General features: G+C 30.7%; 2 protein-coding genes across 4 annotated transcripts in view; one reads left to right on the top strand and one right to left on the bottom strand.

Moving 5' to 3' along the window:
- LOC145252585 (mitochondrial potassium channel-like) overlaps positions 1–15,824 on the bottom strand; it is a 388,073-nt gene that overhangs the window by 76,813 nt on the left and 295,436 nt on the right. The window lies entirely within an intron of this gene.
- Positions 1–15,824, top strand: part of LOC145252580 (protein mono-ADP-ribosyltransferase PARP11-like) — a 94,650-nt gene that overhangs the window by 8,370 nt on the left and 70,456 nt on the right. For all 3 annotated transcript variants that reach the window (XM_080112232.1, XM_080112230.1, XM_080112231.1), the window contains exon 2: positions 6,181–6,226. In XM_080112232.1, the coding sequence (XP_079968358.1) occupies positions 6,181–6,226 (46 nt within the window). The remainder of the gene's footprint in view (positions 1–6,180; positions 6,227–15,824) is intronic.

The raw sequence follows: 15,824 nt of genomic DNA on the forward strand, positions 1-15,824 counted from the left end.
ATCTATTCCCTTATAATTTATATAAAAAAATATTCAGAAAAAAACAAACAAACAAACCAAACAATGTGTTGTGTGTTGAATTTTCATAGAAAAATTTTTCAAATCAATTCTGTTTAGCTTTAAAAGGTTAAAAAAGAATGTGCGACAAAATTGTTATAAATTCGTCGTTATTTGTTTTATTTTTTTTTTATTCATTTTATTTTTAATGTGTTTGGAAATGTCCAACTACCGTGGAATTTCCACGGGTTCTGGTAGTCTACGTATTTATATCGTAGTACCTTTAACGTACGTACGTACATGTGTCACGGTTTCCAAATTATAAATTATTCGATTGGAAGATCTTATTTATTAGAAAGGGGATAACATACTACGAGCATTAAATTAGTATACAGTTCGTAGCATGTTGTCACCTTCTATACCCTCTTTTAATAAATAAGATCTCCCGATCACCGAAGACACAATGTAAGAAGAAGAAAGAAAAAAAAATAATGATGTTGCTTTTCGGCCTTGAAACTGAAATATACCTTCTTGATATTCTGGTTAGGATCCAAGTGTAGTATCTGTCTAAAGATGATGTGATGATAGCGCCGGACAATGGAAATATGTCTCAGACTATAAGAATATTGGAGATAAACCGTAATAACCAGATATATTCTAACACTACATTTACCAGATTACTTAAATAAATAAATTTACAATTTTAACAAAATGATAATATCGCGGGTTCTCCTTTTGCAAAAGCAATACATTACATATGAAAGATACCGCTGTGGAATTTCCACAGGTCCCGCTAATATATATATATATATATATATATATATATATATATATATATATATATATATACATGCATACATATATTTATACATGTTTAGGAAATAGTCATGACTATATATATATAATCATCCACATTTCTAAACCTTGCATACATACATACATACATATACATATATATATATATATATATATATATATATATATATATATATATATATATATATATATATAATTTTTTTAAAGCCAAAGACTATGCAGGGAAAGACCGGAATTATGAAAGTAAAGAAAAAAAAACAAATGTAGACAAAAAAAAAGAAAAGTTCTTTTCCGCCATCTTAAATCCACTTTTGTCTTTTGAAAAAGAGAGGTCCCTTTCTCTCGAAATTAATCAAAGTTCCATACCACCCACGGACTTTACATACACCGGACATACCAGCAACTTGGTTATAAATAATTATACATTGAAGTGAGGAAAGATAGACGAATAAAGGCTAGACACCCCTCTACTCAAGCACACCCGTCTACATTTGTTTTTTTTTTCTTTACTTTCATAATTCCGGTCTTTCCCCGCATTGTCTTTGGCTTTAAAAAAAATGCTTTATATTTCTTTACCAACAATGCTTCAATCAAACTGCTACCTACTTTTATATATATATATTAGGAAATAGTCATGACTATATATATATATATATATATATATATATATATATATATATATATATATATATAATCATCCACATTTCCTAAACCTTTACAGTACTGTTTCGCTGTTTTATAGCTCATCAGTGCGGCTAGACAAGCAACTACCTCAAGCCAGGATCGAGACCCGACCGCTCAAACGACAGTCGGAGCTTCTAACCGTTGCGCTGTACGACTTTGGTCAGTTGTTACATGATAAGGGCTGTCCCCTTTTCATGTAAGTATAAAAATAGAGAGATTTAGTTAAAATGAAAATGAAATAGAATAGACGAAATTCGAACCTCATAATTTAGGTTTAGAAATAGATTACGAGAGAGAATTAGAAAATGGAATGTAAAAACAAACCATTGTTTAGCTTAGAGATTAAATAGTTTTAAGAAAATGAATGTGCATTTGTCAATTCTGTTATGAAATTGAATTAAGGAATACAACTATAGGATAATTTAATAAACATGTTTTTAACATATTGGAAATATAGGTTAAAATTCCTTTTGTAAACAAAGGAAAAAGTTTTGGACACGCATTTCCAGAACACGTGAAAGAAGACACATGTTTTAACATGTGTATGACGTCATGGAAAATGGGAAGTTGAGAGTTAAGCAGAGAGAGTCTGAGGACGACAGACGACAGTCTGGAGTCCAGAGATGGACAGTCGAACGTCTGGAAGCGAGACGGTCACCTTTGAAACATAGAATGTAAAACTTTGAATTCCTGACTAAGAAAACCAGCGACCGGTTCATGGAAATAAACGCGTCATGTGTTTTTATAAACGTCGCCTTTGTGTTCTAATTCTACCAAAAGGTAAAGTGAAATTGTCATTATATGTCTTATATATCCTGCGTTTAAAAATGTCTTCACATACACAATGTCTCTACATCTCATATCTACAATGTGAACACTAAGACTGTCTCAACACTGTCTCCTCACTCTAAGAGCTTCTACTACACTTCTAAGTATGAACATTTTATATATATGAATCTCTTCATAACACGAACACAGAACGAAACATCTCTCTTAATAAGACTCTCTAAGACTCACTTTTGATAAGACTTCCTAACAACGAACAATAACAACAACAAGAGTAAGAATAATAATAATAATAATAATAATAATAATAATAATAATAATAATAATAATAATAATAATAATAATAATGAAACCACTATATAACACAATGAATTAACAATATTTTGACATTGTCCAAATACCTCGGTAAAAAATGGCACTGTAAATAGCACCGGCAAAAATTAGGACCGTTCGTTCCCCTAGTTTTAAATAGGGGTTAACTTAAGTGTGGAAAAAGTCGGTTTGGTTAGGTTCAAATTCTGTAGAAACATAGAAAAGAAAAATTATAACGTTTCATTTAACAATTATTTTATAATAAATATTTGTATATAATAATCTGAAAGAAAGGCGAAAAAAATTATATTGCCATATTTACCTTAATTCAATTTAATTTATTAAGTCTTGAAAATGGAAACTTAATTCAATGATTTAATCTTAAGGGTCTTGATAATCCATCATAAAAAATAGGCAGTTACTTACAGTTTTCAAACGACCCCCTTCTCCAAAAGAAAATAAATTAGTATACTTTAGGTAATGTCCAAGATCACTGCTTGGAAAAAAAAAAATCAAGCTGCCTGAAGTTGATACGGTTGATTATGTTACGAAATCGAACAGAAGACACGAAAAACGAAACTATATATTTATAAAAATAATTAATTTATTTTTTAACATTTCTTGTGTTATTACGAAACAAACAAACAAGAGAAAACACTACTTATATTATCAAATAATAAAAAAAATATTTTATTTAGAAAAATTAATTTAGTTTTAACACTTTTTGTGTTCACGAATGTGTAGTATGCGGACAGCGGCCATCTTTTCATGGGGTTTCACTAAACTGTCGCCAGGTTGCGCTTCTCAGTCAAAAAACATTTAGGGTTTGTATTACTATACCCATAGATTCGAAAAATTTGTCAAAAAACAAATATATAACAAATAAATGTTATCAAAGGCAAGATAAATTACTTTCCTACCTAACTGGATAATTTTTTTAGTGTTTTTATTTAATGTAATATATTTATTCAGATCGAAAAAATACAGTGTTTACCGATGTATTTGAAAATTACAAATGGCGCCAGACTTTTGTTAAACACGGTAAGTTTGTGAAAAGGAGTTAAAAAAAACAAAAAAAAATACAAAATTCTGTTAAAAACCCACCGAACATATCTCAGCTTATATCACGGTAACATATATTGAGCGAGTTGCTAACAGTATTTTGTATAGTTTTTTTTTTATTTTTAACTCCTGTTCCCAAACTTACAGTGTTCAACAGAGAGTCTGGCGCCATTTGTAATTTTCAAATACATCGGTAAACACTGTATGTTTTTCGAGCTGAATAAACATTTTGCATTAAATAAAAACACTAAAAATTTATCCAGTTAGGTAGAAGAGTAACTTATCTTGCCTTTGATAACATTTATTTGTTATATATTTGTTTTTTGAGAACTTTCTCGAAATAATAACGTTATTATTTCAGCGCGGTACCAAAAATACAGAAGTACCGTGTTTTCTGTTCTGTTGTACGAAACAAGAATTTGTTAAACTAAATTAATTCTTCTAAATAAAATATTTGCTTTCTTTAATAGTACGTAAGTGTTTTCTTTCTTTTATTTTTGTTTCGTAATAATAACACAAAAGTTTTAAAACTAAAGTATTTTTTAAAACAAAAGTTAAAAATGATGTTTTTTTAAAAAAATATTATGGGGGTGCGTAGTCGCCTTTAAAAACAGCATCTCCTTCAAGAACGGCCATAAAATGTGTTTTCAATCGATATTTATTCAATAAGGAACCAGTTTTCCTACCTAGCAAAAAGGAACGAGTTTTCCGGGAACCAGTTTTCCGGGTACAAGTTTTCTGGCCACCCCAGCAGATTATCGTGGTCTCCAAGAAACAGACCTCCCTTTTGTTCAAGGGAAGCAAAAGAAGAGGCAGTCTCGGAAGAGAATTTAACCCGAAGTGGTTAGAGAAAAAAATATCCCACTTCGTAGAAGGGCATTTATATGTTAAAAGAAAAAGCATTATGAAAAGAAACTGGAACCTAAAGGGGATATCGATCATACCAGTTATCATAGGTGCCACAGGACTTATGAAGAAGAACCTGAAGTCCTACCTAACTAATATTCCTGGTGAACCAAGTGCAAAAGAGATTCAGACAATTGCACTTAAGGGAACAGCGAGGATACTAAAAAGAGCTCTCGGTTGGTTTCAATAAAAAAGCGGGGCAATGTTGGCAGCTGGTTTGGCTGCCCCATACTCGGCATTACAATCTTCAAAGGAAGAAAAAAAACAAAAAAAAAAAAACGAAAAGATTAAGAGAACGTCTCCCAAAGAAAAAGACTGAAAGAGAACCTTTTAAAGACCGTTTATAGCTCCAGAAAGGACAGTCTGGGTGGGACAAAAAAAATCCTCTTCTGACTGAGGACAGATACTTCACTTTGAATTGCATCTGTCGACTCTCCGCCTCCTGATAAAAACAATCAGAGTTTTTGTTTCAATTTATTTCTTGGAAAAGAGTTTCTTTCACTTTAGAAAGTGAAACTTTTGTACTACAAAAAACGCAGAAAGAAATTTCGAGCCGTTCTTTTCTGTTCAGCTCTTCACAACCTGCCTTCCACTGTTTCTATTTTATATCTTTTGTAATTGTTACTTTAAGGATACTTTGACTCTAGCTTTGGGAAATAAAAGCAACGGTATTCTATTTCTTTTTAATAAAAGATGACTTAAATTAATATACTTTTTAGATCTAGTTTTCTTTTGCTCCTTTTTAAAAATTTTTTTGCTCCCCCTTAGCTTCTATTTATGAGACTTTGCTTTATCCCCCCCCCATCTTCTAATATATGTATTTGTTACACTGAAAAACGTATTTTGGTAACGACCCCCCCCCAAATATTTACTTTGCTTTTATATTTTCAAGTCTGCAGTACATAAGACTTTAAGTTTCCCAGTACTTTGCTTTTATGCGGTTTCTGACTTTTAAATTCAGATGAACATATTTCGGCTCAAACGGACATCTATTGATCAGAATAAGCACCATCAGAATCAACACATTTTTGCCAACGCAAAACAAGTGTATTCATGCCAGGCTTGCGTTCTGGTGGCGATGAAGCCGCTGAAGTTGTTTTTGATATCGCTCAGGTTTATCAAGCACTTCTTATGCAGAATAATTTGACACAAGGATCGGAAAGTGGTATTGCAGAGTTCTGAAGAAAGAGCACTCTAGCCTGCAAAAAGACAAAAAAAAAGAAAGAGGCGCCTTAGGCGATTAGCAATAATCTAACCTCTGGTAGGGGTGCCTCAGGCGGTTAGCAATAAACTAACCTCTTCTCAAAGAGAGAAAGTAAATTTTAAGAGGGTGGACCTCCTAGAACTGCACAGAACCAAAACCATACCTCAGTCAACAAGAAATAAGCCATCTGAACAATCGCATATACTCTGTTGACTTTGATGCCAAGGAAAGCAATGAGGTGTTGCTCCATTCTGTAGATTAAACACACTATTTATGTTTTTTAATAGATAATAAAGTGTATACATCTTTTCGAACCGCCATGTATTATAAATATGTACAGGGCTCAGTTTTCTTTCTCTCCAGGTTATTAAAAATTACATGCCAATAAATTCATTTCCCTATTGCATTTGTAGGCCAGGAATTTAGCCGGCATCAGTAGCAGTGAATGGTCGGATGCAGGTAATATCTCTTTCTTTTTTTTTATATATATAACTAATTTTTTCTAATTCTTTTTTAATCTTATTTTAGTGAAGATCACTCACATATAATAACCAGAAAGTTAGAATGAAAATTAAAAGCATGTAAAGCAGATGTATTATTATTATTTTTTTAAACATTTCTTTATTCCAAACAAGGCAGATTGACACTGAGGCATAAAGAGCTATTATGGTTAGGCATCAGATTTAAAGAAGACATCCTAAGTGGGGAGTTGGGCATCAAGATGTTTGTTCGGAATCCATTGAACTTTTTCTGCATGTTGGGAGAGTTTGGAAAACAGGAAAGGAATTAAGAAAGAAAAAAAGAAGCTGTCTGAAAAAAAGAGCTAATAGAGTAGGTTTTCCAACATCTAGGAACCTCTATAGTGGTGGGGTGTAATTCTGCTGTTGGTCAGGGGCATTTACATTGAATAGGATACAAGTGCAATAAGTTTATTAGATCACATGGAAGCACTTGTAAAACAAGCACAGATGTTCCCTGTAAGTAATCCAATTGACCAAATTTACACTACTAACGATTACTCTGATATTGTCCTATTGACTACTATACACTCTTTAACCCTTATCCTCGAGTGGCCTCTGGGCCTTGATAAGTGGTGACTCCATATGTAAAAAAAAAAAGAAAAAAGTAAGGCTACCTGGTATGCAGAATATAAAAATATTATTAATGAATAAAAATAATCTAATTGTTAAGATTAGAAAGTTTGCTATCACTCCAGTAATACATGAAGCTTTCCTTGAATATGTACTGAATTACTTCCCTTAGTTTTATGCAGAAAGGAATAGCTATTTATATATGTAAGCATTGAAACAGAAAAACTGTATATCATTATATTAGTGATGAGCTATTCACTTGAATATATACTTGTAACACGATCATTTGCTAGGGAGGGTTACTTGTTTTGTTAGGGGTGGGTATATTTCTTGAAGCTGTTGTTATAGCAACCAGCTCCCCAGGTGTTAGACACGATAAAACGATTAGGCACATGGAAAATAAAAACATTAAAGATGGACCACGGGTGATTAGGATTAACTTGACGTCGGCTACATTTGCTGCTGGGTCTCAGATCGTTTTGGTTGGCATCATAACGGGCAGCAGTTTATCGGCGTTGCTGATAGGGCCCGTTTTGTTTGAATTGAACGCTTATACAAAAATAAGCATACAAACACATTTTTTTATATATATATAAATGAAATTATTTATTCTTTTAAGGAATGTTTTCAATAGACCGGGCATGTGTCTCCAACGGCCGGCTCAAAATTTCTTCATTGTGCCACATACTAAATTACTTTCCTTAGTTTCATATACAAAGGAATAGCTGTATATTTATATAGACAGTGTCATGCAGAGCGTTTGTCATGACCACCAACATGCATGTGATAATAATCTATTATATAAAAGCGAAAATGTGTGTGTGTGTGTGTGTGTGTGTGTGTGTGTGTGTGTGTGTGTGTGTGTGTGTGTGTGTGTGTGCATTTTTTCTGTATGTCCGCCAAAGGCTTTTTCCGGGGGGGGGAGATAAGACTTATCTAATGCAGATTAAAGTTCACAACAAAGTCATATCCAAATAATCCAAGATGGAAAATTAGTTCCAACTTACATTGCTGAGTAGCACAAAATGTGCTCCTCATGTGAGTAGAAACGTTCAGAATTCGAGATTCACAATATTCCTGCAATGAGAAAGTTAAAGCAAGCAAATACACACACACACACACACACACACACACACACACACACACACACACACACACACGCACGCACACACACACACACACACACACATGGATAAGGGTTGGGGTTCTGGGTCATGGTCATGCTACACAATCCTTACATAGGATATCGGAATCACACTTCTCAGTGATTATCTAAAATGTCTTTAAAAGCGTTTTTAATACTCACTCGGGTAATAGCGTGACCTTCGAAATATATATCACTAGCAGGATCCGTTAACTGGCGTTGCCCGGTGGTAGCATACTCCCCACCACCACCTAAAAATTTAAATTACGGCTGTTATTTTTGTTGTTGGCCAAATATTAAATTAATAAGGTCGAAGAAAAGAAACTAGCAGTTGCTTTATTTTTTTAATAAGTGTATAATATGTACCCCCAATGCGCGCTACAGCTTTAACCCCCTCCCCTGTATGTAACATTATGTAACCGTAATTTAATTATACCATCCTAACTTTTGTACCATTTATAAGAAACATTTTTTTCCTGAAATTTTCGATATTTATTCATTATTAAATAAACTTGTTTTGTAACTAATCTGTGCTTCAGCATTCTCAGATGCATATGATGGCAGATGGTATCGCACTCTGCAATCATATGCATCTGAGATCAATATCTACTTTAAATTTTGGTGCTTATGCATTTTTGGTACCTCGTTATTTGTAAATAGTGTTTTCAGGTTAAATTCAAGTCTCACGCTAAATTTTTTAATAGTGAAAAAACACCCTCCCCAAGGTTAAAATGGGTTTGTAAATACAAACATTAGTATTTCAGCACGGTACCAAAAATTCATAACTACCCAAAATTGTACTTTGTATTGTTCAACGTTTTCAATTATAAATAATAATAAAAAAATACAAAAACACATGTACTCATTTTAAAACTTCGGTACTTCTGCAGTTTAAAGCCGGTTTTTCCGTGAGTCTCGCTGGGCAGAGCCTGGCGAACGACAGAAACCGCAGGATTATACCGAGTGAGCAAAAAGAAATGCGACCGAGCAGATGTTAGAAATTGGAAGAAGAAAAAAAATTAAAGGAAAGATTTTATAAGGAAAAAGAAAAGGAAGGGCGGAGTACCATTGTGACAACGTATTATAAACACCCTCAACCTCCCTATGTTAAGTACGGCTTTCGGAATAAGCACCCCCAACCTCAAAAGCCGTCCTTAACATGGGGAAGTTTGGTGTGTTTATACTACGCTGGGGCAGGTCGTAAGAAAATACCAAAATAACTTTCCATACACAAACAAAACAAAAGTGAAATAATAGCGTGATTTAAAAAAAGGGAAAGGATTGCTTTATCTCCTTCGGCCGTACTAATATTTTAGTAAAAACGAATTACTATATAGTTATATTTCTTACGAAAATAAAAAAAAAAATATGATTTTTTTATGAGTGTCTTTCACTAACTAAAGTAAATAAATAACGAAATGCAAAATAAAAAGAAAAGAAAACTTTTTTCTTTGTCAAATAACACGACAAATAAGTAATAAGACACCTTTGTTGTTTCAAACGGAAGGTATTTGTAAACGAAAGCATATTTTATATCAAAGTATAAATATATAATTGTAAAAACAGTTATTTAGAAGTCTGCATAAGAAAATATGATTTCAAGAAAATAAGCGAAAACAAAAAAACATTTATCTATAAGTCTGTGTAAGAACATAAAATGCTGGGTTAAAGGAAATAGAAGATTATGATTGTGCGCATAGGAATATGAGCCCGGAAATTAGAGCGAAACCACATATATGACCCTAATACAGAAAACCTCTCGGTGTCAAATGGTAGTAGAAGTAGGACTTTTTTTTTTAGAGGAAAAAACAACAACTACTTCCACTGTCTATCTGTGCCATTGCGATGATGACACTCCTAGGAATAAAGGTAATGCTTAAACATTACGAATTAATGTGTCTTAAATGTCGTTTGATAGTTAAATAAGATAATGGCTAATAGTGTAAACCTAGTAAATTTGTATGTGCCATCTGTTATATAAGCCTACGATAATTTGGTCCAGAGGGGAATTTTTTTTTAATAATAATAATAATAATAATAATAATAATAATAATATATATATATATATATATATATATATATATATATATATATATATATATATATATATAATAGGGATCAATATTATTATTACAGAGGGGTGTGATAATAGCCGGTTAACGTACTTCCTAACTTTTAAAAAATTATTAAAACACTTTTTGCGCTCTTAAAATAAAATTGTTGAAAGCACGTTTGAAAATTTTAATTAAGGATTTATTGAGATTAGTTTTTATTTTTTAAAGAATTATTAAAACTATTTTGCCTTCTTTTTTTTAAATTATTGAAAACACATTTAAACATTTTAATTAAGAATCATTGAAATGACTTTTTTAAAAAGAATTTTTGAAAACTCTTTTTGTTCTCTTCAAAAACATTATTGAAAACACGTTTAAACATCTAAGTAATTAATTATTTAGTTCATGAAGCAGAAGCAATGCCTGTTCATAAACATATTTTCTTATAAAATTTCAAATAAAATAAAAACGTATTTTAAATATTTTGTTATTAAAAGTGCAACTAAAGACTAATTGTATTATTTTTATTCATGTAATTTTGTTAATTTTTATTGTTTATTTTTTAATGTCTTTTTCTCGTATTTTATTTAAATAAATCGCTTCACAAAAGAAATATTGAAGAACAATAAAAGGGGAGGAACTGATTTGCCTTGTCACCGCTTCCGATAGCAGACACGCCGGAAGTTAGGAAGTACATTAGCTTACTATAATCCTTACGCGTTCTGTTAGGCGCCTGGAAAACTCGTCCCCGGAAAATTCGACCCGTTTTGTTAGGTAGGAAAACTGGTCCCTTATTGAATAAATATCGATTGAAAACACATTTTATGACCGTTCTTGAAGAAGATATTGTCTTTAAAAGAGAATACGCATCCCATTATATTTTTAAAAAATATTTTTAACTCTTGTTTTAAAAAATGTACTTGATCACGGAGTCAAGACATGAAAAACGAAACCATATATTTATTTAAAAAAATACTTTAGTTTTAACACTTTTATGTTATTATTACGAAACAAAAATAAAAGAAAGAAAACACGTATTATCAAAGAAAACAATTATTTTATTTAGAAGAACTAATTTAGTTTAAACAGTTCTTGTATTATTACGAAACAACAAAAAAGAAAACACGGTACTTATGTATTTTGTGCTGAAATAATAACGTTATTATTTCGAAAACTATTCTTAACATCGGGAGGCTATTGTTTAAAAGTCGTTTCAGGGGCACTTCTGCAGCATGCAGACGGCGGATATTGTTAGAGGGCGATAACTCCAATTTCTTCTTGGTCAAATAACGCAGCAAATAAGTAACAAACAAGTTTTTTTTTCCGAACAGAACAAGGCCGATAGCCATTAGTCGCGTGCTCTCGTGTAATGAATGAATACGTGAATGTAGGATTGACATGAAATTCTTAAAGATAAACTAAAATGACCGAAAAATGAGCTGAAATGACTTAAATAAATAAAAAGTAAATGACTTAGAATGACTTTAATGAACTTAACGATGAATTGAATGACCTTAAGAATGGCTTGAATGCTTAAAAAAAACTGGAATCCTTCAAAAACCACTTGAATGATCTGGAGAATGACTTGAATGGCTTTGAGACTGACTGGTTGTAAAGTGGGTGATCATTTTACATTAAATTAATACAGAAAAGTGACCCCCCACTTGATATCACAAAGTTACAAACGTAAGTACAGCATGTAGTAAGAACAGATACTACACTTTGAGATATTTAATTTTTTATTCACAGGAAAAAATACAATAGGGAAAATGAACAAAAAACTTAGGCACCAAAAGGCCAAGAAAAGCTTAAAAAGCTGAGAACAGCATCTATTCACAACGGTGCCCGGAAAACTCATCCCGGGAAAACTCGTCTCCGGAAAACTCGTCTCCGGAAAATTCGTCTCCGGAAAACTCGTCCCCTTTCGCTAGGTAGGAAAACTGGTTCCTTATTGGAGAAATATCGATTGAAAACACATTTTATGATCGTTCTTGAAGGAGATATTGCTTTTTAAAATAGACTATAGCCTCCCCCCCCACATAATATTTTTTAAAAATATTTTTACTTGTTTAATGTTTTTTTTTTTTTTTTTTTTTTTTTAAATAAAATCGATTTTCTTAGTGTCCGTTTTCTACCTAACTGGCTAAGTTCTTAGTGGTTTCACTTCTTTTAAAGCGTTTATTATGTTCATACAAAGTTAATTACAAATTTTTTTTTGTTCTTATTTTAACGATGTTTTTTGGAGTCATAAAAACAATAATAAAAAACAAAACCAAAAAATTAAAAAAACAGGGAGCGATTCGATTTTTCGTTACTTTTTTGTTTTGGTTTTTTAATCATGATAGTTTTTTTGTTGTTATGTTCTTGTTTTCTCTCATACCAAATGCACTCATGCGTTATTTAAAATTATAATTTTATCAATTATCAACATTTATTGTCGTCCTGTCAAATTTTTCAAAAATTAACTAATAAATTAAAAACGAAATATTTTTTGGAGCGAGAGATGCCATGTGCTAACAATCTCTCGTTAACTAATTTTTAATTTTTTTAATTTTTACTTCAAAATTCTAAAATCAATCATTAAGAGAAAAAGTAATCACTAAATAAATTTATTAATCAATTTTATTGAAAACTCCGCTATCGTTTATCAAGAATCTTTTTTAATTTCATTTTTTGTTGGTTGTTTTTCGGAGGGAAATATAGTTTTTACCCCCCCCCCCCCACTCTCTCTCTCTCTCTCTCTCTCTCTCTCTCTCTCTCTCTCTCTCTCTAAATTATATTTAAAAAAATATAAAAATTTATTATTTTCTTTTTAAAACCAAATCTTCCTCAGTAATTTCTTTAATTTTCTATTTATTAGCGATTATCAAGACCCCTAAGATGTGATATACCGGACATTATTTCTCGTTCTCACGTAACACTCGACATGTTTTTTGTTTGTTTTCTGTGTTTTTTTTTCTTTACCGAATAAACGATTCCAAATAAATTAAACAACATAGTCGGCGAGGTAGAACAATCGTTTTTACCCTTTTATAAACAACAGTAAATAAGTAAATTCTTTTTATATTAATATAAAAAAAATGCGGTCTCGTTTATGAACATAATAAACGCTTTAAAATAAGTGAAACCACTAAGAACTTAACCAGTTAGGTAGAAAACGGACACTTAGAAAATCGATTTTATTTTAAAAAAACAAAAACATTAAACAAGTAAAATATTTTTAAAAAATATTATGGGGGCTATAGTCTATTTTAAAAAGCAATATCTCCTTCAAGAACGATCATAAAATGTGTTTTCAATCGATATTTATTCAATAAGGGACCAGTTTTCCTACCTAGCGAAAGGGGACGAGTTTTCCTGAGACGAGTTTTCCTGGGACGAGTTTTCCTAAATTCATACCTTTGATCTTAACCAAAAAGGCCAAGCACAAAAGTGTTACGGACAGACCGACAGATCGACTGACCGACAGACCGACCGACCGATGGACCGACAGAATGACTTATAGGGTCGCTTGCACGCGAGTAAAAATATTTGAAAACCAAAACATTCATTGTATAAAAATGGGTGATGCAAAGGTAAGTAGGTCCCGCAGACGAGCCTCGTTCTGACATTCGGAAAATTTAGGTTAACAACCGGTGAAGCTATCAAAAAGTAACTCTTTTGAATGAAGATGGATATAAATAATATTTTTAAAATTAATTTCTTAATTTTGCTTAAAAACAAAATGTAAATATATATAAACAAAATATTTTAGAAAATAATTTCTTAATTCTTAATAAAAATTGATTGTAAAGAACTTATTTTAAAAATAATTATTGAAAAATATTGCAAAGTGTTTACATAGCTGGTTCTTTGGGATAATAGGGGCGCCTGAAAGCGCTTTTTTAAAAAGTTTGAAACACAAGAGCGCATCGGAAATTTTTCAGGATTTAAATGTATTGTAATGCTTTTATGGTGATCGAAAAACGTTTTTCAGTCGCCATATTACTTCTTATTTACTTGCCTCCCCACGAGGGCATAGTTAGACACAAGAAAAAAAAAATGAAATGGCGAAATATAAAGTTAAGCTAAAAGTATTTTTTTTTAAATTCAAAGAATTAAAGAAAAAAATTCAAAGCATTTCGAACATTTATTATTATAAACATAATGAACAAGTGAAAATAAAAAATAAATAATTGCAACCAAAGGCAAGAGAAGTCAACGTAAAAAATGAAAACAGATTTTTTCAAACGGCAAAGTTCAAATGTTTTTTTTTTTTTTTTTGTATAAAGCAGTTCAACTAAAAAAATTTTTTTTTAATAAAGAAATATTTTTGTAAATAACACAATTCGTAGAGGTTAATTTACTTTCTATATCCATCATTCAAAGGGTCAATAATGGTAGAAGCACCGGTGTCACATGTCACGTGACCTAACTGTTCAGATTTTTCAGAACGAGGCTCCTCTGCTGGACCCACTTATCTTTGCATCACCTAAAAAGATATCAATATACAGGGCGGCCACAAAGTCATTATGTAGCCAGACTTTGTGGAAGCATCCTATAGATTATGTAGCCAGACTTTGTGGGCACACTATATATATATATATATATATATATATATATATATATATATATATATATATATATATATATATATATATATATATATATTTATATATATATATATATATATATACATATATATATATATACATATATATATACATATATATATACATATATATATACATATATATATATACATATATATATACATATATATATACATACATATATATATACATATATATATATATATACATATATATATATATACATATATATATACATATATATATATATACATATATATATATACATATATATATACATATATATATACATATATATATATATACATATATATATATATACATATATATATATACATATATATATATATACATATATATATACATATATATATATACATATATATATATATATATATATATATATATATATATATATATATATATATATATATATATATATAGTGCCCACAAAGTCTGGTACATAATCTACAGGACGCTTCCACAAAGTCTGGCTACATAATGTAGTCAGACTTTGTGGACACCCTGTATAATTGTAAAACCATTTATTTAAAAGTTTGCGTAAGGAAATATAATTTTAATAAAGCAATTTTGTAATAAAAACAACATTGGATTTTTATAAAGTCAAATAGCTTCTTTTTTCTTTTTTTTTTCCAACAAATAAATAATTTAAATGAAACATTTTTTTTCAATTAAATCGACTTTCAATGGTCAACAACAAATTAATAATTTAAATGTTTTTCGACCGAGAAGCGCCTACTGGCGACAGTTTACTGAAATGCGCCAAGAAAAGATGTCTGCTGTCCTCATACTGCACAAGTGCCTCTTGTTGTTTCGTGAACACAAAAGTGTTAAAACTAAATTAATTTTTCGGCACTTCACGGGGAACGTGGACCCTACGTAAACGGTGTTTTTATTTAATGACTGCTCCCTTAAAGCGTTTTCATTCACTTTCTTGGTATATATCTCAGACTTTATTTTTAATCGCACGTGCATTAATTTTATTTAAATTTTTTTTTTTTTTCTTTGGGTAAATTTGATTCATACTTTTATTTCGGGATTGTTTTTATTTTATTTTTATTTCATTTTATTTTAATTTTTTTTAATTATTTTTTCCACTAAATATTATTTTTTGTTAAATTATTTTTTCATACATATTCAAATAATGCTTTTGCC

The sequence above is a fragment of the Euprymna scolopes genome, chromosome 29, assembly GCF_053919585.1.
Source record: "Euprymna scolopes isolate OS-2025 chromosome 29, ASM5391958v1, whole genome shotgun sequence".
Classification (NCBI taxonomy): Eukaryota; Metazoa; Mollusca; class Cephalopoda; order Sepiida; family Sepiolidae; genus Euprymna; species Euprymna scolopes.